This window comes from Protopterus annectens, chromosome 10.part0 (assembly GCF_019279795.1).
Source record: "Protopterus annectens isolate FY-2018-M chromosome 10.part0, PAN1.0, whole genome shotgun sequence".
NCBI classification, from domain to species: Eukaryota; Metazoa; Chordata; order Ceratodontiformes; family Protopteridae; genus Protopterus; species Protopterus annectens.
Window position 1 is genome coordinate 1,016,379,438 of NC_056744.1, and position 27,311 is coordinate 1,016,406,748.

At 40.8% G+C, this 27,311-nt stretch overlaps 2 protein-coding genes across 2 annotated transcripts in view; one reads left to right on the plus strand and one right to left on the minus strand.

Moving 5' to 3' along the window:
* TRMT13 (tRNA methyltransferase 13 homolog) overlaps window positions 1-11,932 on the minus strand; it is a 780,528-nt gene extending 768,596 nt beyond the window's left edge. Inside the window, exon 1 of the mRNA XM_044085778.1 lies at window positions 11,471-11,932. Coding sequence (XP_043941713.1) covers window positions 11,471-11,626 — 156 coding nt within the window. The 5' untranslated portion in view covers window positions 11,627-11,932. The remainder of the gene's footprint in view (window positions 1-11,470) is intronic.
* A 5-nt stretch (window positions 11,933-11,937) lies between these two features.
* SASS6 (SAS-6 centriolar assembly protein) overlaps window positions 11,938-27,311 on the plus strand; it is a 1,319,564-nt gene continuing 1,304,190 nt past the window's right edge. The window contains exon 1 of the mRNA XM_044085777.1: window positions 11,938-12,116. Within this exon, the coding sequence (XP_043941712.1) occupies window positions 12,052-12,116 (65 nt within the window). The 5' untranslated portion in view covers window positions 11,938-12,051. The remainder of the gene's footprint in view (window positions 12,117-27,311) is intronic.

Here is a 27,311-nt window from a genome sequence, read left to right on the forward strand (position 1 = left end):
AAACAGACTGACTTATAATATTCTTAACATAGAGCCCATTTATTAAAATGAGGGAAAATTCTAAATCTCTTCTACTTATAATGTCAGTACTAATTTCTTGGAGTAGAGACAACGGATACCCTCTGCGTAAAAATAATCCACTGATTAAATGTATCCCTTTTAATAGTTTCAGTGCTACATATTTTGAAATATGGCCTACATTTTCAAAACATATTTTTGTTCAAATGAATGTAGTGCTTGCTCTTATTCAATGCTATATGCAACTGGCTACCGGCAGGAGACCTGACTATAAAAGTAGGTAGGGCATTCTCTAAAGTAGGTAATGTTACAACCACACTAACTGCAAATCCGTCTTCTCCGGTTGTGAAAAAACCTTGTAATAGGTCTTAAAACAGTATGCTAACTTTAGAATGTCTTGTAGATATTAGAACGGCTGAAACTGCAAGCTGGCACCCTGCAGGGAGGCAACTATCCATTTACTACAGACATTACTAAGTTTTTTCAAAGTGCTGGAAAGCACTAATGCAACTTTGAGTTAAGCAGAGACCAGCTTGATAAACCACAGATGGGCTTTCTTATGATCTTACAACAGTCAGGTTAGGCTGCAGCCTAGTAATTTACCTACAGCAACAGGGGATTGTACAGAACACAGATAAAGATGATGAATAAAGACGGTCAGTACATATTGCAATGAATGCTAAGACTAAGAAAGTGCTGCTTGCAAAGGAGTTAGAGAAATCAAGGTATGAAGGCAGTAGGATTTGAGAGATGAGAGAATGGTGAAATAGTGATTCCACTGTCTGTGATGGTCCCAGTGAAATGATAACTATAGCAGCTTTTCAAAGCTTGGAGAAAAGTAATGGTCTGCTGAAATACAATAACAACATGTTTATGAAGATATGAAGGTGTCACAGACTTTCACGGAGATTAACTGAAGTCCATTAAAACCACAATACCCTTAAATTGGGACACTTGTCTACCTTATCCAGAAGTACAAGATGGTGAAACAGCTAGTTACAATTAGTAATCTACAGAGGATATAAAAAAAGTGTACACACCCCTGTTAAAATGCCAGGTTTTTGTGATATATAAAAAAGGAGACCACTATAAATCATTCCAAAACTTTTCCCACCTTTAATGTGACCTATAACCGGTACAATTCAATTGAAAAACAAACAAATCTGTTACGGGAAAATATAAAAAATAAAAAAGTAAAATAAACTGATTGCATAAGTGTGCACACCCTTAAACTAATACTTTGAAGCACCTTTTGATTTAATTACAACATTCAGTCTTCTTGAGTAGGAGTCTATCAGCATGGCACACCTTGACTTGGCAATATTTGCCCACTTTTCCTTGCAAAAGCACTCCAAATCTGTCAGCTTGCAAGGGCATCTCTTGTGCACAGCCCTCTTCAGGTCACTCCACGGATTTTCTATTGGAGTTTGGTCTGGGCTCTGACTGGGCCATTCCAAAACTTTAATTTTCTTCTGGTGAAGCCATTCTTTTGTTGATTTGGATGTATGCTTGGGGGTCTTTGTGGTGTTGAAAGGTGAAATTCCTCTTTATCTTCAGCTTTCTAGCAGATGCCTGAAGGTTTTGGGCCAATATTTGGGACTGTTCATAATTCCCTCCACCTTGACTAAAGCCCGAGTTCCAGCTTAGGAAAAGCAACTCCAAAGCATGATACTGCCACCACCATGCTTCACCGTGGGGATGGTGTTCTTTTGGTGATGTAAAGTGTTGTTTTTTGCGCCACACATACCTTTTGGAATTGTGGCCAAAAAGTTCAACCTTGGTCTCATCAGACCACAACATATTTTCCCACATGCTTTTGGGAGACTTGATGTATTGTTTTGCAAATTTTAACCGGGCCTGGATGTTTTTCTGTATAAGAAAAGGCTTCCATCTTGCAATCCTACCCCATAGTCCAGACACAGGGAGAATATGGGAAATTGTTGTCACATGTAATACACAACCAGTACTTGCCAGAAATTCCTGCAGCTCCTTCAGCATAGCTGTAGGTCTCTTGGCAGCCTTCCTGACCAGTTTTCATCTTGTCTTTTCATCAATTTTGGAAGGACGTCCAGTTCTTTGAAAACATCTCTGTTGTCCCATATTTTCTCTACTTTTTGATGACTGTCTTCACTGCGTTCCATGGTATATCCAATGCTGTGGAAATTTGTTTGTACCCTTCTACCTTTCAACAATGAGATCCCTCTAATGCTTTGTAAGCTCTCTGCGAACCATGGCTTTTGCTATAGCAGGCAATTGAGTAAATGTCAGGAAAATCTTACTAGGGCAGCTGAACTTTATTTGCGGTTAATCAGAGTCTCTTTAGTTGATGGCAGGTGTGTACCCAAAAAGACCGAATGCTGTAATTAAATCAAAAGGTGCTTCAACAAAGTATTAGTTTAAGGGTGTGCACACTTAAGCAACCAGCTTATTGTACTTTTTTTTCTTGCCCCTAACAAATTTATTTTTCAATTCAATTGCAGAGGTTATAGGTCACATTAAAGGTGGGAAACGTTTTGAAATGATTTATTGTGGTCTCATTTTTTTATATCACAAAAACCTGGCATTTTAACAGGGGTGTGTACACTTTTTATATCCACTGCAGGTCCAAAATAAAAAAAATGTTGCAAACAGTTTGGAAGTGATGACAGAGGAAATTGTGTGGGCTGTTACATTGTAGAGTTAACTCTTGTATTTGTCCTGGATTCACTGGCAGGGTTATTGACCCCTTCCTGACAGCTCCTTCAGCTTCCAAGCATCTTTGCTCGGAATATTTTTAAAACATTGTTACTTATATTAATCATTTTGTAATCAGGTCTTTATGCTGAAAGAGGTATTCCAGCATTAATATTCCTGTAATAACTTAAAAAGATGTTCAGTCATATCTGGTTTTGAGTTCTACTTAATCTCGTCCGTAATCTAGGGTGCCAGTGTATCAGTGACCCTCAATGTCAGCTGGGTCTAGTCCAGCTGAAGGCAATTTGGGCTACTGAATAGTTCTTTAAAGACCAATCATAAGACATTTGATAATAGTAGAGTTACAAGCCTCTCTTAAATCTTCCTGATATAAAAACCGCACTTGCGCGGTTTTGTGTGCAGAGCAGCGCCGGTTAGCTAGGGTTAAACTACTCCCGACTCCACAAAGTCAACTCTTCAGTTTTTCCTTTGGAACTAGACAAACCTTCAACTTTAGCACTCAAACCATTCATTTTACAGACCAGCACTTGCTTAAAACTCATAACAACCACTAAATACCCCTAGCACTAGCCCCCCTTATACTGTCCAGAAGGATAAGGCTCTCTATTCATCCCCACCAGTCAATCAGAAAAACTGCTCACTCTACCTATTCAGGCATGTCCAAAGAGCAGTTTCCGGTGTACTCTCCACTCCAACTGGTGAATCCTGGCATTCTGAGGCAATGTTACAACTGCCTTATGTACATATGTACACAGGCAACCCTCTCCTCCTACCACCAAACACTAATATATGCGAGAGATGCAATTGTACAGCCAGACTGGAGGCAAAGCTCTCTCAACCCCAGAATGTAACTGACTGTCAAGAGGAGAAGGGTAATACTTGCAACACACCACCAGTCTCACATAGACCTAAAAACCAACACAGGCAAATAACACACATAAAAATACACAAAAACATACTCGGAGGCTCTAAATAAAAATCTGCAAAAGCAAACGAGACCTCCAAAGCAGACATCCAAGCAACCTCCATAACCAATCACCAACCATGAAACACATACTTCACATAATCAGTGTGCCATGCAATCACAGCCCTTAAGGCAAAATAACATACCCAACACATTAGTGATATGCGACTCTATAGTCAGGCACACTGATGTCCCACTAACTAGGCTGAATAAGGAGAAGGTTACTGTTAACTGCCTGTCGGGTGCTGGGATCCGCCACATAACACAAGCAGTCAGGTCACTCCAGAACAAGTACAAATATGACTGTCATTGTGCATGCTTGTGTGAATGACCTGAGACGTACCTCCCTGGACTACATGAAGAGAGACATGGAAGAGCTCACTAATCATGTAGCCCAGGCAGGTATGACCCTGACCAGCATCCTGCCCTCACCAAGAATGATGCCACAGTATAAAGAAAAAATTATCAACTTCAACAACTGACTAAGTTTCTGGTGTCATTCAAAGGGGATCCAGTATCTGTCTGCCTGGGATGACATGCTCAATAAGCCACGTTGCTTCGCAACAGATAGCTTGCACCCGTCACCCTTAGGCTTTCGAATACTGGCAAAGGCTCTTGCCACCCCCATAGTGCCTTTTTTAGGCAAGGCTCAAAAGACAAACCCACCACCGTAAATAGCTCAAGTAACCAAAAACTAAGGGTAATGCTACTCATCGCCAGAAGTCTAAACCTCAAAATGCACTCACTTGAGGCACTCCTCAGTATGGAGAACATCGATATCTGTGCAGTAACAGAAACCTGGTTTAAGGCTCCAGAGAGCACCCTAGCACTACCAGGCTGTAACTCATACCATACCTTTCGGCCACAGAACCCGGACCGAAACACAAAAGGCAGGGGTATATCCATATTCATAAAGGATACTCACACCTCCAGGTTAGTGGTGCAGCTCAATGCATCAGAGATCATCCAAGCGCAACTAACAATGGGCAAAACTGCAATCCAAATTGTAGCTTGCTACAGATCACCCACCATGACCCAGGACCCCCATTCGGCATTTCTGGAGACACTGGGAAATATGAAGGTCCTACCAAACACCCTAATACTGGGTGATTTCAACTACCCAAACATTAACTGGGAGAACTACTCAAGTACTAACTCACTTGCCCAATGCTTCCTAGAATTTATAAACTCGAATGCCCTGGATCAACTGGTCAACACCCCCACCAGAGGGAACATATTGGACCTGGTCATCACCAACATGGGAGTTCCACACCTGATGTCAACCCCTCGCTGGTTAGATCAGACCATAGACTGATCAGACCATAGACTAATCACTCTGGATATTCACATTCCGCCCCCAACCAAGGAAACCACCGTGAAAAACTTTTCAAAAGCAAACTTCACATTGCTTAAGACCGAGGTGGAAAGGTTCACAGCTCCCACGCCAATGGACAATGCTGTCCAAGCTGCTGAAACCTATACAAAGGCACTCTACGATCATCTGCAGGAATGCACGGATCGTGCTATCACAAGTAAAACCAAGACTCGCTCCTCCAAGAAAAGGAAACCAGTCTGGAGGACCCCTGCCATAAACAGGCTCTACAATAGGAGAAGGAAACTAGTACAGATAAGAGCAAAATCCCGAGAAGGAAAGACATCCCGGTTCTGTATCAGCAGGAAACTACATCCAAAGCTAGCTTCGAAAGAAAAATTGCCAAGGACTCCAAAGATAACCATAAAGCGTTCTTTAGCTATGTCAAGAACCTAAGTGGAAACTCTCAGATCTGCTCTGAGTTGGTGCAGAATTGCACACAATGCACTGAATCGACTGATACTGCCAACATTTTGGCACAGGTTCAGTGCAAACTTGACACCCCTCTCACCCCCTAAAGGGCCCATAACCATACCAGAAGAATGTAAGGCCCCGGCAATCACCGACTCACAGGTTAAAACAGCCCTATCCAAAGCCAAAAACAGCCTCAATGGGACCGGACGGTGTCCCAGGCTGCGTCTTACAAGAGCTCCAAAATGAACTAACCCCTCACCTAAACACACTGTTCAAACTCAGCCTCTCTACAAGCTATGTTCCCACAGAGTGGCGCACAGCAACAGTTATCCCACTCCACAAAGGTGGTGCCACAACGGACTCCGGGAACTATCGCCGTATAAGCCTGACTAGCCTGGTCTGCAAGGCTATGGCGCGCATATTCATGGAACTCTTTAACAGAGACACTGGGAACCTCCAAACTTTGGACCCCACCCAGTTCGGCTTTGTTAAGGGCAGATCATGCCTCCTAAACCTGGTGGACTTCTTTGAGACAGTTACCAAGGCATTAGATGAGGGTAAGGAGGTCCACACAGCCTACCTAGACCTCGCAAAGGCTTTCAACACCATTCCCCATTCTGGTATTATAGACAAACTCACCAACCTGAACATTAACCCCTACGTCACGAGATGGGTTGCAAATTGGTTCACGGACAGAACCCACACGGTAAGAGTTGCAGACTCTAGATCAGACTCTAAACCGGTTACAAGTGGTGTCCTCCAGGGCTCAGTCCTAGGACCCCTCCTGTTCGGTATATACTTCTCAGAGGTACAGGCAAGCACAGGAGGACTTTGGCTGACCAAGTTCGTAGACGACTGCAAACTAGGGGCCATAACTGATTCTCTGGCTGATGCAGACACACTCCAGAAGGGTCTCACCGAGACAGATACCTGGTGTCAAAATCATGGCCTCAAGCTGAATGCCAAAAAGTGCATTGCCATCCACTTTGGAAAAAACAAAGTACCCGAGAACTACCACATAGGTGGTAGTCCCCTAAATACAGAAAAAGTAATAAGGGATCTGGGGACCCAAGTAGATAGCAATCTCTCCTTTGATAAACATATTTCCAAGGTGGTTAGAAAATCCTTCTACGTGGCCCACCTAATCTCAAAAGGGTTTGCATCCAGAACAAAGGAGGTTATTGTGCCTCTCTACTCATCACTTACTAGACCCATTATAGAATACAATGCCCCAATTGGGATGTACCTTACAAGACACCTACAAAAGCTGGAAAGACCACAAAAGTACCTCACCAAGAGGATTACTGGCCTCAAACAAATGACCTATGCAGCCCGACTAAAGAAACTCCAGCTGTACTCCGTTGCATACCGCTTACTCAGAGGTGATCTCTGCTTGACATACAAGGCCATGTCCAACCCAGAATTGACGGATATGCTCTACCTAAAAAAAACACATCCCTGAGAGCCACACGCTCTATGGATATAAACCTTACCACACCGATAAATAGGACGTGCTGGAGGGATAGATTCCTGACCCAGAGACTCCTTATGCTTTGGAATAAGATTCCAATATACATCAGGCAGAGCCCCTCACTAGCACTCTTCAAGAGAAACCTTGACTGGTGGATGGGAAACAGAAAATTTACCTCGGGGATCACTGCAGTGGCTCTGCTGGACAGAGGCGCAGGGAACTAATGGCTCTGCTGGTCAGAGGCACAGGAAACTAATCTAAGGGGGTGGCAAAAGCCAACACACTCTGGCTAGGCTTATAAATGCCCTTGGGCAGATAGCCTAGTACTTACCTATGAACCCTACCTATGAACTATACGGGTGAGACAGATGTTGGCAGTGCGATGTCATTATACGAGCACAAGCTACTCAAATCTCAGAGCTCTTGCATATTGCACATTAAGATTTTATACAAAATCAATACAAACAGCATAAGAAAAATAAAACATAACAGTTACTATGCACATAATTCATTACAGTAAGGAGAAAGTACAATAATACTAAATTAACATTCAAAGTAGTCAAAAAGTCCAAGCCCACCTCCCAAAGGATGAAAGGAAGGGTCCAATGCTTCAAAAACCTATACACCATTGGAACATGGAATGAAAGAGCCAGGTAAAACATAATATGATTAAGAATGACATACAAGAATAAATACTGACATCATGGGAATTAGCAAACTAACATGAACTGGAATGGGATAACTTACATCAGATAATCGTCATAAGTGATTACCAAGCTAATGACCTCTGGGGGGCATTTTTAAGACTAGCTATGCTTTCCAAGTGTATCGAGGATGTTTGTGCCCCTGGTGGATGTACAAACTATCTGGTCCAAGGTTTTTTGGGTTAAAATCATGGAATCTCTAGGCCTGCATGTTTGCAAATGTACAAGATTCCCAATTTATAATGGAGTAGTTAAGTTCACCCATGAATGGGGTGTTGGGTTGAATGAGGAGGGTTTCTAGTACATTTAAATTAAGAGCTATGAGTCTCCTGGGTCATAGAGAGAGACCTATAGACTGCATGGATATGGCATGGCACTTTATCTATGGTAATTTGTACATGGAGAAGCTCAAGTGAATCAGTAATGTTTGACGAAAATAAATGAAGACACCTCCACCTCTTGTTCCTTCCTGTGCAATAATTAGTCTAAACATGTGGAAGGCATTGTAGTCCTGCACTCCTGGGGTGCTCTCTATGGCTCTAAACAATGTCTCAGTAACTGCAGAGAGTTATACATTCTCTAGGGTGAGGAGAGAGCTAACACAGAGTGGAGTTTCTTGTTTAGACTCATAGCATTGAGCAGTAACACTTCCATACTTCCTTAGGTTGGTTTTGCTATGTTAAAAGGATTATCAGGTTGGCAATGCCATAAAATGGTACTATGGGAGTGGATGAAGTTTTAGCCAATATTTGAAGGTGCAAATGTAACAGGTGCAGACCATCCCTGGCAAAGCAGAGTGGTCTGCCAACAATATCCTGACACACTGAAACACTGCACTCTCTTCAAATGACAAAAAAACTAAGCCAATTATTAAAGTCAGTTATTTTCAATCCATATTACGGCATCATCCTTGGAAAAGGTAAAATGCTACTCAATGCTAGGCTCATACTGGCCTGGGACACAGTCCAGCAGATCAATCATGTCTCTCTTTACATGGCATCTCAGGCCATTTATCCCCTGATCGTGGATACTGACCCCCCGATAGGCAACTAACATGACTCTCCTTACTCAGCCAGGTGAGTGGGACATCAGTGTGTCTCACAACAGTCTCTCCTATGATCAAAATATTGGGTTGTGTGTCAGTATGCCTTATGAGCTTTAAGTGGGGACATTGTGAAGAGTGGCTATACAAGTCATAGTAGGTGCTGTTTTGGTAGAGTGCTTTTGAGGCTGCTGAGGATACCCTGAGTGCAACATAAGGGAGGTCTATGTGGTTTAGTAAGATTCCATTTAAGAGCCTCAGCATAAAACTTGGCTCCCTTTAGAAGATTAAACCTTTTCTTACTCCACTTGTTAGAACTGCTATTGCCCATTCTCATCTACTCTCTACCCTTCTCTATGCCTCCCCTTTATTCACCAATCTGAACAAATCTGACCTTAGCAAGCTCTCTAGCTGTTAAACCACACTGCTAGATTTGCCACAAGCACAACATTTAGGACACACCACTGTCATAACCTAAATCTTCTAGGGTGGCTTGAATTACCTAGCCTACTTCAATACAAACAGCTTATAGTGGCATATAAAGTACTCAACCAACCTGAAAATACACCTGCACTTTAATATCATTAGCCCCTACAGTAACCTCAGGCCACTTCGCTCATCTAACAGACTGCTGGTTCAAACATTCAAAACCAGTAACTCGGCTGGGGACTCCCTGTTTGCCAACTGTCGGCAAAACTTGGAACTCCCTTCCTGCCGACCTTATTCTAGTATCCTCACTAGCTCAATTCAAAAAATGTCTCAGACAACATTTTAAGACACACTGGTTATGTCCTTGTTCTAATCCTGACTAGCTCCTTTCTATAATTGTGTGCCAAACTGCACTTTATACTACATACAAGCTGTGACAACTGTTAGTTTAGATACTTATATAAGTTTAATAATGATCGAACGTATAACTTGCTTGACTGAACAGAGTCTGCAAACTGTTTGCAACGTGTATTAATATTATGATTTTTCAGCATTATTTTTTTCTGTATGTGGTGTTTGGAGCTTTTCTCCCCAGGCCTCCACTGAAAATGGACATGTATCCAGTCGGAATATCCCTGTCAACAAATGTAAAATAAATAAATGTGAATGGTTCACAATACATGTGGTAAGTCTACTGTGGGTGTGTTTCTGACAACATGTATGGTATCAGTGCATGTATAATACAGCCTTGTCTCCAGTGACATTCTCTCACATATATCAGAAACTGCATATCCAGTTACAAACCCTTATTACATTATCTACAAGGGGGTGGTACAAGACAGGTTTACAGCTAGCTAGCTTGGTTGCTTTAAGAGTATAGCCTACAATCATTATTATCCAAGACTGCACAAACTAGTTATAAGTACCTATTCATAACTTACACCTCCTTATTACCCCTTCTTCACTCACTTCCTTATTTCAAATCAGTTTCTCTCCCCGACTCACTTTCTAAATTTGCCACAACCCTGTTTTTCTCTCTCACTTCATATTACAATACCTGTTTGTATTATACTAACTTGCCTTTAATTTCTTGAAGCTGGATAACATTTCTCTAAATATTAAATCATTGTCATACAAGTTGTCTATTCTTAGCTAATATTTTCAAATTAAGTTTAATTTGGTATAATTTAAATTGTAGTTGTCTTTGTATTATTTTTGAAGATTGTAAAATTGTTAACATGTTTTTGTAATACTTCAGAGCTTTTCTCCTCAGGCCACTGCTGAAAATTGACACCTAACCAGTTGGACTTTCCTGCTAATCAAATGTGAATAAATACAGATCCTGGAAAGTCAGTAATATTTGATGTTAGTAAGTCCAGCAGAGACTTTGAGGAGAAATAGGATGGCTACAGAAATATGCTGTTTTGCTGGAAGTTCACATTATCCTCTGCAGCTTTTTTGTAGATCTGTAACAATCACATTTCATTCGGGTCTTCACTGAGACATCAAGTCTGCAGTCCAGCAGCAAAAGGTGCGTTTAATTTCAACTGCTTGTCTGTGGTCAGTCATCTTCCTCAGTTATTTTAATATCCGCTTTGTAGGAAAGACATTGAATGTTATGCATTTCTGTCGGCTTTCAAATTTAGGATATCTGTTAAAGTGCTTCCTTGTTCCATATGGTTCATGATGTCAAGTGGTTACTGAATCTTTATAGCTTACCAAACAGAACAGAAGCTTTTGTAAAATTCTCCTGTTATTAATGCTGTGTCTGCACAAGTTTGTTTGAGGTATGATCTCTCTCATCTGTTTAAAGTTTTCCTTATTCCAGTTCCTGTTTGCTCATGCTCCAAAGTGCTGTATGTTTATTTTTGTTTTATCTTCTCTTGTAACAAACTTTCCTTACTGGAGTCCATTATTTCATTTTTTTTCTTAAAAACACTAGCATAAAGGGTAGTTTCTATAAAAGGTAAAATTTATCCCTGAGATATCAAAGAATCTAAATTTGCTTTCCAGTTTATTAGTCCAGTCACGAAGTTCTCAAGTTGTAAACTGATAGTGCAGAATGCTACACTTACAGAAACAATTTTTTATAAAATAAAGAAAATACTGTTTTCAAAAACTATTTTGGAAAAAATAAAGAAAGTTAACAGCCAGTGTTTAACCAGGGTAGGTAACTAACCCATATGGGCCTTTTCAGATTCAGAGTAAGCAAATGGAGGCAGGTGGAATCAAACCCGGGACTCCAAGAAGAAGCTTGCAGCTTTTAAAACAGTTCTTAACTATAATTAGTTTAAAACAGCGTACTGCAGGGTATATGGTTTTACTATGCTGATAATTACAGGAAACCATTTACCAAACTTACTTCAGTCGTTTCGTCTGAATTTGCGTGCTCACCACACAATCGTTTTCCTTTTGCAACTAACATTTTGCAGTAACGTTTCTTTCGCTCCACAAAGAAACAACATCGTCCTGGAAGAGGACCGTGAATTCCATCCTCGGCCACCGTATCACTTATCATAGTATTAAAAAAAAAATACTAATCTTTATTTGTAGGCAAAAAGGGGTAATGATCAAAACGAGAGTTGGCAGTGTACTGTTGCTCAACTTGCTAAATATTCTGCAGTCTCGAAAGACTACGCATAATGTCAAATTAAAAGAAAATCAAAGCGAGCACAACTGACAAAATATGTAACGTAATGCTTTACATCACATGCAAAGTAAAGTATTACACTTTATCAACATGGCAGATACTTGCATTCCTGGGAGCCAATTGAATGAGAGCGTGTGGCCGTTTACCCACCCTTCTCTGCACAGCAACGGGAGGCCGCGGAAGTGAAGCGCTAAACTCAAATTGTTGGGATGCTATGCTTCTTAAAACGATATACCGGTGTTAATCCAAGTTCATCTTATAAAGCATCGTTTCTCTAGGATCATGTTGGAAAAATGTCTGAAATCCTCTTTAATCAAATACTGGATGTGCAAGTCAAATGTAAAGATTGTGAAGATAGGTAAATACTGCAAGCAACCGTATAATGTCTGATAAATTAACTTGTTGCTTTTGCTGCAACACAGGCCTGAAATATCTGTAAGAAAATGACCACCTAAACGTTAATATATAGTGTTGAGTTAAAAATCCATGATTGCATATATAAAAAGTTAAGTTCTATGCGGTAATCAGTGAATGTTACCCATGCATACATAAGAGAGCATGTTAATGTTACAATACTTAATAACTGCACATTGTATCTTGATGTTGTTTGGATACTGTTTGTGCGTTAGGCTCGAGTGCTAACCCAGCCCATTTCTGCATGATATGCTTGTTCTACTTATAAGTCCATATACCTCTCAACCTCTTAGCACAAGAAATCTGGACAAAATTCTAAAATAATGGGGGTACAAAGGCTCAGAAATAGGGATAGATTTTAAATATTGCTCTTAAAACGCTGAACATTGCTAAAATAACAGGATTTGTGTTTATAAAATTCAGAAAATGCATACTAAGTCTGAAACAAAATGTATGCTACTATTTAGTGATTTCAGTCCCCAATGATTTGCCAGAAGACAACACATTTTATGAGGAATAGACAAAAAGTATGAGACAAAATTTTGGACAGCTGAGTGGTAAGGAAATGAGCTGTTCTCTTAGGTCCTTAAATCTCTCAGTTCTGGGTATAGCCCTGCTCATATCTTTCTGAACTTTGTGAAGTTCCAGCTGCAGGTTTTCTAACTTGACTGTCTTAATTGTCAGCCATTCAAAATATATATCCTTAAGCAAGCAGTCAAACAGGGTTTAAGGTTCTCCCAGTCTATTAATGTGAACTTCCTGCCTGTTTGTGGACATGGGTAGGATTGCTACCTGTCCCACTTTGCGCAGGATGTCCCTATTTGGGAAGTTGTGTCCTGCTAAAAATACAAACAATGACAAATGCCTGAATTTTAGGACAAAACATATTTCCTAAGGTTCCTGTCATAGTTGCATAAACTGTTTTGTATGTGAAACACCTTATTCTATGAATCATTAGAGACAACTCAAATTTTATAAGAACACGTTTTTATTTTGGCAAAAAAGGAAATTTCAATCCTTACATGGGTTGTAGGTATAGTTTGTCCTGCAAAATCTGTAAGAAGTTCTGTAAGAAATGTCCCACTTTGGGTATCTGAAGAGGTGGCAACCCTAGATACGGGTTAGCTTCACAGAACATATCTTTTTAAGGACAGACTTGATCTCTTTTGAGCAATAAAGGGTTGAATTTCCACGGGCTAGGCTGGTTTAATGAAACAGTCTGCAGTTCTAGTCTAAATGAGACATGATCAGAGACATACATGGGGGAAGTGAACATCGTGTAGGAGTAATGTCCATGCTTTTGGATGATGAACATTGTCAATTCTTGAGAATTTTTTTAATACTTTTATTAAATTATCACTTAAGACATAGGTAAACAGTGACACATCGTCACCACTGTGAATTCCTGGCCATTTAGTTTCCCCTTTAACATAATACTCCCCATTAGTTGTTCAAAAAAACTTCTGTGGTATTAAATTGGGGTATCATTTCCTTTTAAGATTATCACCTCTCTTCTATGCCCCTTCAATCAAAAGGAAAGCGTCTCTCAGGGTACCCATCCCTGATTAGTGTGTTTATGTTTTGCTTGCTTCATGGTTATCTCTTGGAGAATAGCTAAATATGACTTAACTGCATAAATATACACAGATATATTTTCCTGTTTATACTCCTTTACTGCTCCATTTATGTTACATAATAACATTTTTACTGTGTCCACCAAGCAGGTAAAATGAGTAACTTGCATAAAAGGACTATGATCCTGTTTCAAATTTTAGGTAACCATTGAATGTAATAATTAAAGCTGCAAACAGGTATTGAGCGATGGCTTGCTATGTAAGTTGCTCCCACAGTGGACCTCATATGTAAGGTTAAACTAATAAACTGGATGCAAATTATGTGCAAGCTGTTTACATATTTAAAAAAAAAAAAAGTTAAGCACCTTCTGGATAGGAGGTAGATTAATCACCCATTGAACTGAACGAGAAAACCACTTCATATCTCTCTGAAGGTGTGACAGCAGCATAAAAAAGAGAAAGTAAATAATAAGCTACTTTTCCTTTTTCTGTGTAAGGAACTACTCTATATCATTCTATACTCTGCCCACCATATGCTTTAAATAGATTAGTACTGTACTAAGTGGCCAAAACGGCATGTCCTTGCACAATAGTTCTTTTGCATTTATAAATTCAAAAAATTATTTAGTTAGCCTTCCCTAATGACTCTGAAAATACTAATGGGTTAACTCGGTCTCAAGTCACTTAACTGGAAGCAAGAATTTATTTAGTAGATATGTTGTTAACGGCAGATTGGGCTACTCTATTTGTTGCTTTCCGTCACTCAGTCTTCACTTGAACATAGAGGAGGGTTCCAAAGTTTGTATGGAAGGGGACTTGCTGCTGCTTTCAAGAGTGCCTGATAACCCCATTAGGCATTTCAGTATTAGACCCTGTAAACCCTGTTGCAGCATGTTAAGAACATCTTCCACTGACAAACATGTGACAGCAGGGTACAGTAGTTTGCATCTCCAGCTGTTTTGATCAGACAGCCTTGTGGCTGGGTGGAACTCCTGCATATCATTGCCATGTTTCAACAGAATAATCCTAGTCTATGAACCTCTTTGATTCATCAATCATTAAAGACTTACAGGACCTCCAGATGTAGCCCAGAACTCTCTCCTTAATAGCGAAACTGATACCTTATAACTATTGCACAAGACTATAAGCAAATTGCAGTCTAAGAGAGTGGGGTAACAGGATCCTGTGTAACCATTCAACTACCAGTTGTTGTTGTGGGGTGGCAGTCCATTCTTCAAGTTTGGCAGTCACACAAGCCATGCAGTCAGTGCCCTCTATTTTCTTAAGCACCACCAGCAGACAATGGTTTTTCCTCCAACTTCTGTCTTTAAAGTTGACTGGCTTGTTTTTAAAGTACTCGGTCTTGGCATTGGCTTGTTGTAGTCTGTGCTGTAGGTCCTTTATATCCAAGTCTTGTGAGGTCCATTAATCAAAGTGTGTGTTGTAACAGCCAGTTCAACTTTCTTAAGCCTGGATTCTGATCTGCCAATTTAGTTTGACAAAATATTGTTTATTTTCTGCAGTTCAAACACGAGTAAATTTTTTATCAGTGCTTTCCATATTTAATGCACTGCTGAGCTCTTGTGAGTGGTTTCCTGGTGCTGAATTGGCATTAATTATCAGCCCTCATGGCAGGGTCATAGAAATCAGAGTAGCATTGTTTTTATTATGGGATCCTTGAGGTATGCAGTGTGATCTTGGTTATCAGCTCCTGCTAATGTAAAACCCTGTCTTGCCCAGTAAGCTGAAACTATGTATAATAATCTTTGTTTTTTAACTATTTAGCTTAAAATGTTTACATGCCAGTGACATCACCAAATGTTTCCTTGCACAATTTTTATGTTTCTGAATCACTTTGCCATGTTTAACCTCATTTGCATTCTCAATTGAACTCCTTACCATAGTGTTACTCAATTAGATATCATTATGTCGTCATTTGCATGTGGTGCCAACCCTGCAATTTTGCCATGTGCATTGTGTTATTCTTTCTTGAAACCTGACTTGTAAAAATGGTATTTTTATTCTGTTTATATGTAAAAATGACATTGCCATTTGATTGTTTTTCATCAGACTTCACCTGCTACGTTGCCTTATGGGTAGGAGACTAATTTAAAGAAATATTATAGATAAATATGCCAGTACTGCTCTCTAAATGTTTTGTGAAAACTGCTAAGCCATTAAAAAAAAAAAAAAAAAAAAAAACATGCTCCAACACTTTAATTTTGGCTTCTTTAAAGGCTTGGAAAATGTTCTTGAAAGGTGCTTTCTTGATCTGACCTCCTGTTAGGGATTCCATCCCTCTATGATATTAGTGTTTAAATTTAGAGAAGTTGATCCTTCCTTTTAAGCCACTGTTGCTAAAGATGATTTGAAATACCTTTCTTGGTAGACTCTGTTTAACGTGGCCATTACTTTCAGTGGAATAATTTCCTTGTATGTTAATCTCCCTCCCCATTCTACCACAAGGACAGAGTGTTACTGCAGGTTAATTGTTTTCCTTTTATGCCCAATGTATCCATGCCGCTTAAACAACCTTGATCAGTAAGTCAGTATGCCTGTATTCTTTCTTAACTATTCCAGTAGAGTGGAGAGTATGTTATATTGTATAGATGTACACTCAGTGGTGAGAGACCTGGGTACACAGGTTGACAGAAACCTTACCTTTGATCACCATGTTTCCACAGTGGTAAGAAGGGCATTCTATATTGCTCATCTCATAAATAAGGGAATTGCCTCCAGAAAAAAAACCTCCCTGTACTCTTCCCTCATCAGGACAATAATCGAGTACAATGCCTCTTTTGGTATGTATTTTTCCAGGCACCTGCAGCAATTGGAGAGCCCATAGAAGTTAATCACAAGGAAAATTCAAGGTATTCATCTTCTGTCCTATGTGGATTGACTGAAGTTCCTGTCACTTTACTCTGTTTCATACAGATTACTCGGAGGTAATCTCTGCCTTGTGTGTAAGGCAATCTCTGACTCTGCTTTATTTTCCAATGGCTTATGTGTTAGAACTTAACCTGGTATATGACAATAGAACCTGCTGGAGGGACAGGTTTATCTCCCAAAGGTTATCACACCTGTGGAACAGACCCCCAATTCATGTCAAGCACAGCACGTCTTTGGCCCTTTTCAAGCGCAATCTGGGCGATTGGATGGGTAACCAAAAATTCACCCGGGGGTTCCACCTGTGTCACTCTTGAACAGGGGCAATAGGTGCTGATAGTAGAAACAAGGGCAGAGCATGGCTAGACTTGTAAGGGCCCTACGGCCATTAGCCTAGTAACATTTTATGATCCTATGTCCACAGACGGCTCACATTTTTCAGATTTTATGTGGAGAAATTGAGTCAATCAGGAAATATTTGCAACCTTTTTTTTTAAATAAGAAACATCTTAATAATCATGTATGACATTGGCAGTTTATCATTTATATAAATGAAAGTAAACTATGCTGATGCAATCTCATTTGCAAATATTATACATTACAAACCATGCCAACACAACTGTAGCTGTAAACATACATCACTTATATCTCCAGTCATTGTCAGTCGACAGTTACATAGCTCGTTCAAATCCTGCCTTCTTTTAAACCTTGTTCCTCCTCTGCATGTATTGATCTCACACTTCCCATTTTCTCCTATGTAATTTGCTCCTACCCTTTTCTAAAGATCCCAATTCCAGTTGTTTTATCTCTGTTACTGTCTTAGCTACTTGGTTTAGACTTTGATTTCCATTTTCTAGTAATTGCTTTTGTGGCAGCCAACATAATTAGACTCGGCGAAGCCTTACTATGTCTAGGCAATTCTGATTCCGTAGCCTAGCTCAAGAAAAATAATTTCCTTCATTACATCAATTTGCTCAGTTTACAGTGAATATTTAAAGTCTGCCAGCTCATTACATTCCAAAAAAATATGTTCCTAGTTACCTCTTTCTTCCCCATCACACCTCCAACATTAGCTGTCTACTTGAGGAAAAATTCTTTGGAGTCTACTTGGGGTATAAAAATATCTATGTAAACACTTCCAAGCAAAGATCCTAAATCTTCTTGATTTTGTTGCATAGTTGGCAGACATGTATATATTCCCCCTCATTGTCTCTTTGTGAATTGCTTATGCAATCTCTCTTGCTAAATCTTTCTAACCTCTTCCGCTTAATTCTTATAGTTCTCATGCAATATTTTATATTCTGTACTAATTATTCCTTTCTTAACAGCAACTTTGATTCTAGATTCTGCTAAAAACTCTACCAGTGTTGGTCTTTCATTTAGGACTCCTGAATTGCTTTCTCTTTGCCTATACTCTGATATGAATCCTTGATAGGGAAGGCAATCTTTAACCTGCAGTCCAAATAAGTTCTTGGTGTCTTCCATTCTATTATCTTTCCCTCTCTAGTTATTTGCTCCTAATACTTTGATTCCTTTGCCAGTTTTCTCCAGTAAATTCCAGCCCCCTCTTGCCTATTGTCTGTATCCGCGATTGCAGTCATCCCTATCAGCAGAATCTCATTTCTTCATTCCTGTGTTGGCTTAGTTCTTGGAATACTTTCTGCTACTTTATGAATTTAATGTTTTGTATGATTTTTATTATCCTTAAAGTTCTGCATCCAAAATCCCAGTCTTTCCTTGTTTCTTGAGCTTCCCCCGTTTCATCATCATTATCTCTTTCCACTTTGGATTATAGTTTTTTGCTTGTGCTATGTATAGGAGCCTTAACTGTGTTGCTCTGAAATACCCCTTCAAATCTGGTAATCCCAATCCACCCTGTTCTATTGGAAGAATCATCTTATCCCACTTGACTCTTGCCATCTTCCCCTCCCAGATAAAATCCTTCAGCTCTTTATTCATTACTATCCACAACTTCTCCTCTGGTTGATAAAAATATGCCTGACCTGTGTATAAGACCAAAGGGACTAAAAATATTTCAACTACTTGTATCTTACTATCGATATCCATATAACAGAGCTTCCATTTTTCTCAGTTTTTGTATTATCTTTTGTTTAGTCTCTTCCCACATATCCTTAGCTGCCACACCAGAATAATTTTTAATCCATACTCCTAAATACTTCATTTTATCATGTCCCCATAAGTATGGATATTGCTGAACCAATTTGTATGTGGGTACATAATTTACTGCTATTGCCTTTGTTTTAGCTTCATTCATTTTGTATCCCAAAAAGATTTGAAACTGTCACAGTACGTTTTGTCAGGTATAAAATAATGTCATCTTCAAAAAGAGCCAGTTTTTCTTGACATATCCCTTTCTGGTTTTGTCAGGTATAAAATAATGTCATCTTCAAAAAGAGCCAGTTTTTCTTGACTACCATACCAATTCTATCCTTGAATTTCTGAGTCCGTTATTTTCTTTGCCAGTGATTCTAAATATAGTGCACATAAACACCTGTTAATGGAGGGGTAGTTGAAGTCGCCCAGTATGAGAGTGTTAGGTTGGACCCTAGTATTCTCAATGGTGCTTAGGAACATGGATTGTGAGTCTTGGGACATGGTTGGGGACCTATAGCAGGCTACGACCTGAATTGCTGTCTTACCCAATGTTAGCTGCACCTGAAGTATCTCTGATGCGTTATGTAGGGCTACCAGTCTGGAAGTGTGTGCATCCTTTATGAATATGGAAACACCACCACCTTTGGAGCTTCCGTCCATGTTCTGGGGCCAAAAGGTGTGCCTGGTAGTGCAGGGGCGCGTTCTGCTGCCTTGAGCCAGGTCTCTGTTACAGCACAAATGTCGATGTTCTCCATTTTAAGGAGTGCTTCAAGCAAGTGCATTTTGAGATTTAGACTTCTACCTTTGAGCAGCATGACTCTCAGATTGCATTTGTTTGTAGCTGTTACGGTGGTAATTTGATCTTTGGAACACCGCCTAAAAAAGGCACTATAGGGGTGGCAAGAGCCTTGGCCAGTATCCGGAAGCCCAGGGGTGACAGATGCAGGCCATCTCTGGCAAAGCATCGAGGTCTGTCAAGCATGTCATCCCAGACAGATACTGGATCCCCTTAGAATGACACCAGAAACTTATCCAATTGTTGAAATCAATCATTTTCTGCTTGTACTTTACTGTGGTATCATTCTGGGTGATAGTAGGATGCTGCTCAGGGCTAGGGTCATACCCACCTGGGCTACATAATCCGAGAGCTCCTCCATGTCTCTTTTCATGTAGTCCAGGGAGATGCGTCTCAGGTCATTCACGCCCACATGTACAATGACAGAGTCATATCTGTACCTGTTGTTGAGGGACCTGAGTGCATACGTTATGTGGCAGATCCTGGCACCTGACAGGCAGTTGACTGTTACTTTCTCCTTATTCAACCTAGTGAGTGGAACATCAGTGTACCTCACTATCGAGTCACCTGACTAGTGTGTTGGGCATGCTGTTTTGCCTTAGGGGCTTTGGTTGAGTGGCACACTGTTTAGGAGAGTTATGTGTCTCGTGATTAGTGTTGTGTTGTGGTGGTTGAGTGCATTTCTGCCTTGGAGGTCTCTGCTGTTTGGGTAGATTATTATTGAGAGCCTCCGCGAAGGTGGTTATGTGGTTTGTGTTTTTATGTGAAGGCAGTGCTAGTGTGTGTTCTGGAGGGCTATGTGTTCCATGTGGTGTGGTGCAAGTGTTGATCTTCTCCTCTTGACCAGCTACTCCAGTCTTGGTTGGAGCGTGCATGGTTTCCAATTTGGATATACAAGTGCATCTTTCGCAAGTCTGAGTGTTGGGAGGTAAGTAGAGAGGGCTATCGGTGTACATGAGCCAGATGCTAAATTGCCTCAGGATGCCCAAGTTCACCAAGTTAATAAGAGAAAGCACCGGGAACTGACCTTTAGACATGCCTGGAGGGGTGGGCATTAATAATAAGTACTGGAGCTGTTTCCTTGTAGAATGTTTAGTGCTGGTAGCACTTTTGTGTGCTACAATAATTGCTACAAGAAGTCTGGTAAAGCGCTAGACTAATAAGCTAGTAAAAGTGCAGGAGAGGAGAGAACAAGCAGAGATTATCATAGAGGACCCCACCCACTTTAATTTTCACCTCTGATCCCTCGTATATCATCCTAGTCAACCTTATAATTGTATCATGTAATGCAAATGCTTCCATTACTCTGCTCATAAAGTCCCAGTGTACTCTGTCAAATGCTTTCTCTGCATTAAGACCCATCAACAGCAGTGGTATTTTCTTATGTTCTGCTTCCTTCTGGATCATCAGTGTTCTGTTAATGTTGTCAAATGATTGCCTCCCCGCCACAAAACCACATTGATCCATATCTATCAGTTATGGCATCACTTTTGCCATTCTTTTAGCCATTATATACATAAACATTTTATAATCATTGTTTAGTGCTAAAATAAGTCTGCATGAAGCTGGATCTGATGGATCTTTACCCTCTTCAGGTATTACAACTACAACCTCTTTCTTCCAGGATGCTGGTACTTCCCCTCCTCTTAAAATACTATTAAATGGAATCTTCCAGATCTTTATCAGTTTTTTGATATTCCTTGGGACTTTCCTGTAGATTGGTTATACATCGCCAGTTTTATCTCCTCTCCTCTTATCCTTTTAGTATTTGAGCCTCCTCTACCTCTAACCTTGGCATATTTAATTCTTCCATAAATATTTCAATTTGTAGATTTTCTTGATTTCCATATTATCTGCTTTATACAGAGTTTCATATAATTTCTGAAATGTTTCTAATACTGCTGCAGGATCCCTTGTTATCTTCCTTGTTATAGGCTCCCTAAGCTTGGCGATATCCCCTTCTACTTTCTGTTGCCTGAGTCATTGTGGTAAAAGTTTTTATGCTCTAGTGTTATCAAACAACAGATGCTTAACAGCAATAATTCTGCTCTCATGTTTGTTATTATCAGGGTAATCCCTTATTTTCTGTTTAGCATTCTGCAATTGCTCCTCTTGTTCTGCAAGATTCCCTCTATTTTGCAATACTTTGACATTTGTCAGTTCCTCTAAATAATTCTTGCTACTTCTTAATCATATCTCCCTTTCTTTTATTTGCACCCTATTTTTAAACTCCACTTTAATTTATCCCACTCCCTAGCTATATTTTCAGAAGAAATTTCTGTTTTCTCAAATAGCTCCTGAATAATTTCCACTACCCATTCCTTAAATTCCTCTCTTTTCAGCAGATAGGTGGGAAAGTGCCTCTGTCTCATTTTTTATTTCATTACCTTGTGTTTTTAGTTATTGGTGCACAATCTGAAATAGTCATTGGGTACATATCAAGACCTTCAATAAGATGTCCTTGTTCCTGTGAAATGTAAATTCTATCTAGCCTAGCCCAGTTTTTGTATCTTGGGGAATAATATGTAAATTCACATCTTCCATGCCAAATATTTTCTTAAACTTCCTTAAAATTTAATTTTCCTTTTATATTTTCCCTTCTGGGCCTTAAGACATATATTCACAGCTGCTAATCAAATTCTAGCCCCCACCTATAAGTAATATTCCTTGATGAAAGCTGGTTATTTCTGCCAGAAGTTCCTTTATAGCAGTTTTCTGTATAATATAAATACATGCCAGTGTAATCCTCCTCCTTTGCCAGTAGCCCCTTAGTACTACAAATCTATCATTATTTTCTTTTTTATTCTCTTATATTACTATTGGTGCTGCTCTTGCAATTAATGTAAGTACTCCTCTCTTCCTTTGTCCCAGGTATTTTGCTGAATAGCCATCATTAAAACCTTTCTTTATCAAATTCACATGTTCAGTGCTTTCCAAGTGCGTCTTCTGCAGCATAGCTATTTGCACTCTACATAATTTTTCATATAATTCAATACTCTTTCTTTTTTTATTTATCTGTGAGGCCATTAACACTTAAAGACATTATAGTCATATTCTTGAGAAATTATTATTTTTCCCACTTCTTGGCAGTCTCATTCAACCAGCCTTTTCTTCATTTCGACCTCTGAGTTGTGCAGATGTTCTTCATGTTTCACTGTTGCAGTCATCACACTTTGGTCATCTGCCTGCAGGTAGCCCTCAGTCGGCCTGAATACAATAGTCTTAGTATTTCTGCATCAGATGCTGTCACTTCTTCCATGACGTCAGGTTGTCAGGGGATTTTTTTATAACAGGCAGCCGACGCCATTACATCAGTCTTTCTTGCTGAGGAGGAGCCAGAAGCAGAAGCAGTTTGCAAGTGCCACTCGGCCGCTACCTGAAATTTTTCTTTACGGATTTATAATCCTGAAGTCTTCTAAAGCTAAGTACCCCGTTGGGGATCCTTTTTTCTTGCTCTAACCGATGTCAGAAAAAGTTAACAATTGCCTTGCCTGTGGAAAGCAAATACCTCACAGAACTTTTCATTCTTACATCACCTGTTTAGGCCCAGACCACGACGACCCTTGCTTTCGGTTTTGTGCCTTGTTTAATGCCCGAACCATTCATCGTCGGGCTATCTTTGTAGCTAAATTCTTTCTCTCTCGTTCGTATTCCAAAATAGCTTCGATAAGCCATCTGACTCTGATCTTCTGAAAAAACATAAAGATGAAGACCGAGACAGACCACATAGGTCCAAAACTGCTGACGACGTTTCCATTAAGCTAGTCGCCAGTCTGCTGGTACTCACTGAGGCGCCTTTGTAGCCACTGATGCCCGCTTCTATGGATTCACAGGCCTCTGCTGAGACATATTCGGAGTCCGGTATGCAGTGAGATGCTTCTTCGACTATGGAATCTGCGGATGTCTCTACCTTGGATGGGTCTGGAGCTGCTGTGCAGGCACTGTCTTCTGAGGGTGTATTCCATCCTACCGATGTTCGAATCAAACTGACGACTTCTTTTCTAGCCAAAACTACCGAGTTTCTTAGGCCTAGAGTACGCACTATACCTAGAAAACTGACGACCAAAGCACATGCTCAAGCTCCCATGCCACAAAAACAAATGCTTAGGATGGTTGAAGACCTTATTACCCTAATTAGGGGAAGCCAGCCTTCTCCTGCTGAGAGACAAATAATTGAGTTTCCTTCTGATTCCACAGACCAGGAGTCCGATGACTCTGACCCTTCTGATAACAGGACATGCCCTTATCAGCCTATGAGGATTCAGATGCAGAGGAATCCATTCCCTCTGCCTCCTCTCCAGAGGATTTTTCTTTTGGTGAAACCTTGCATAGTTTGAGAGTATTTCCACTGGGAATGCCAAGACTATCCTCAGTCCCTTAAGAGACTTGGGGAATTTTTAGAGTTGCCTCAGCACAGGCCTCTAGCTATACTCCCTGTCCTGGATGTTGTAGGTGATGTTTTTATGGAATCCAATCTTACTGCAGATACATTACCCCCGGTCCCTAGGAAACCTGACTGGTACTACAGAGTATCAGATTCCCACAAGTTTCTTTTCAAGAATCCTACTGCTGATCCAGGGACCTAAAGGTTTTAAGGCTACTACATCCAAAAATCCTACCCCTTCAGACAGGGATTCCAGAGCTTTAGACATATGGGGTAAAAGGGTATATACCTCTGCAACTCTTGCCGTCAGGGCATTGAATTGCCAGTTTTACATGTTGAAGTACCAGCAACATTTTATGGAACGAATTAAACAAAAAATGGTATTATTTCCAGATTGTGCAGAAAATAAAGATTTACAAGAGCTAATGCATTCTGCAAACCAAGTTAGTAAGCATACTTTGCAGTGTGGCTTTGATGCCCTAGAAGCATCCTGCAGGGCTGCAGTCACTGGTTCTGTACGGAGAAGGTACGCTTGGCTGAAGGAACAAACCTTGCCAGATCATGTCAAATCCAAATTACTAGACGCTCCTTTAAATAAGTGCAGTTTGTTTGGCACCAAAGCAGAAGAAGTTCTTAAAAAGATAGAAGAAAAAGATAAATATGTGCAAACTGTTAAAGAATTCTTACAAGTGCAACCACCTAGATTCAGTAGGCATTTGCCTTCAAAAAACTGGTCCTTTCCAGCCCCTACCACGTCTTCCCAGACAAGACCCCGGGGAAATGGCCCATCCAGACTACAGTCTCAGGTTATGCAGAGATCTTAACAATGGAGTGCCCCCACCCCAAAAACAGGGAGTGGTAAGCTGTCCCCTATGGAAAAAATTCACAATGACTCAATGACTTCTCAATTCAGCTTCACAGCCCTGCCCAACTGCTTGTGCCCCTAGGAGGAAAACCTGCCCTTCATACCGAAAACTGGATGTCCATTACTAAGGACCGATGGGTCCTCAACATTGTATCCCATGGGGTACAAATTCTACTTCCATTCACTGCCAACCCAAAGCGGGTTTCCAGGCCTTTCTTCAAACCAGTGGTCAGAGGCTCAAAAGCAAGTACTTTCCCTGCTCAATTTCAGAGCTATTCAACCGGTTCCAGTACAACAAAGGGGTCAGGGTTTCCACTTGAGACTTTTTCTGGTGACCAGAAAAGAGGGCTTTTGGTTCCCAATCCTGGATCTTTCAATTCTCAACATCTTTCTGGTGGTCTCAAAATTCAAGATGCTTAGCCTGCAACAGCTTCTCCCTATGCTAGCCAAGGATGCCTGGTTAGTCACTCTAGACATAAAAGAAGCTTATCTGCACATCCCCATAAGGGAGTCATGCAGGAAATATCTACATTTCAGGGCAGGCTCTATGCACTATCAGTTGTCTGCACTTCCCTTTGGCTTATCTACTGCACCCAGAGTATTCACAAAGTGCCTGGCTCCAGCCATTGCATGCTGCAGGCAGAGAAATATCCAAATTTTCCCATACTTGGATGACTGTCTGATTCAGGCGGACAGTCAGGAATTGCTTCTTCAGCACCTGGCATTTGTAAAAAGCCTTCTCACTTCATTGGGGTACACCATCGACGAAAAGAAATCACAATTGGTACCCTGTCAAAAGATTGTATTCCTGGGAGCGAGCTTGGACAAGGTGGGAGGATGGCATAATGGTTAAGGTGTTTACCTTACAGACACAAGCTGCACGGTTTGATTCTCACATGGGGTAATTGGCTAGGCTTGAAATGGTTTACAAGGGCAGTTAGCCTAGTTCTAATCTATGAACCTATGAACTTCCCAGATGGCATTTCTCACTTCAGAAAAAAAGGTCTGTCTGACAAACTACTTCAAACAAATGGTCACCAGAACCCAGCTATCTGCAAGAAAAATACTGCAAGCCCTAGGGTTCATGGCCTCTTGTATTCTAATAATTCCATATGTAAGACTGCATATGAGGAAACTTCAATGGTACTTAAAAAGTCTTTGGTGCCAACATTCTCATGACCTGGAAACAGGCATTCCTATCATACCTTGTCTAAGGGCAGAGTTCATTTGGTGGGCAGAAGCATGCAACCACAACAAGGGACTGCATTTCACTCAGCCCCTCACCGCCCAAATCCTGACAACAGAAGCATCAGACTATGCATGGGAGGCTCACATGGCAGGCAAATGCATTCAGGGCCACTGGAGCCCAGGACAGATTCTCCTGCACATCAATCCAAAAAGAGATGCTAGCTGTACAGAATGCTCTGACAGCTTTTAGATACCTAATCCTTCCAGGACAACTGCTGATAAAAACAGACAACACACCACAATTATGTGGTACATAAACAAGCGGGGGGATCCCATTCTTACTCACTTTGCAGGTTAGCCATGGCCTTGTGGAACACAGCCTTGAGCAACCATGTACATCTACAAGCTTAATTCCTGCCAGGCAAACAAAATTCACTGGCAGACTTGAGCAGAAATCTCCTAGACCCACATGAATGGAAATTGGAGCCCAGCACCTTTAACCTTCTCATCCAGAGGTGGGGGACACTGGAGGTGGACCTCTTTGCCTCCCCCAAGAACCACCAGTTAAGCAAATATGCACCAGGAACCCTCACAGCAGGGCTTGGAAAGTGGATGCCCTATCTTTCCAATGGGAAAACCTCTCAATCTATGCCTTTCCCCCTCTGACCCTTCTCTCAAGAGTACTACGCAAGGTAAAACAGGACAAGCCAAGGGCAATTCTTATTGCCCCAGACTGTCCGTGCCAACACTGGTACCCACGCCTATGCTGCCTGACAATAGTGCCACCCTGGCACCTACACCAGACTCCTACCCTGCTGTCTCAGCAGGAGGGACATATTTTGCAACCACAATTGCAAACCCTAAACCTTGCAGCCTGAGTTCCTGGCTTATCTCTTGAATACCCCAACAACAGCCCTCCGCAAACAGGTGCTGGACGTCATTCTTGAAGCCAGAAAGCCTAGTACTAGGAAAGCCTATGCTGAAAAGTGGAAAAGATATTGTTCTTGGAATCGGTCTAAAGGAAAGGACACAGCAGTGTCCTCCTTACCTCTAATCCTGGATTACCTAGCAGAGCTACTACACAGAGGCCTATCCTCCACCATTAAGATTCATGCCTCTACCATCTCAGCTCATTATAATACAGAGTCACCTCTATTTTCTCACCCTGTCATCAAACAGTTCCTGAGAGGGGCTAACAACGTAAGGTCCCCTAGGAGAGCACCCACCCCTGCCTGGGACCTTAACTTTGTACTGGAAAAGTTCACGCTTCCCCCTTTTGAACCTGCTTGCCTCAGCAGAGTTAAAATTCCTCTCTTGGAAAACAGCATTGC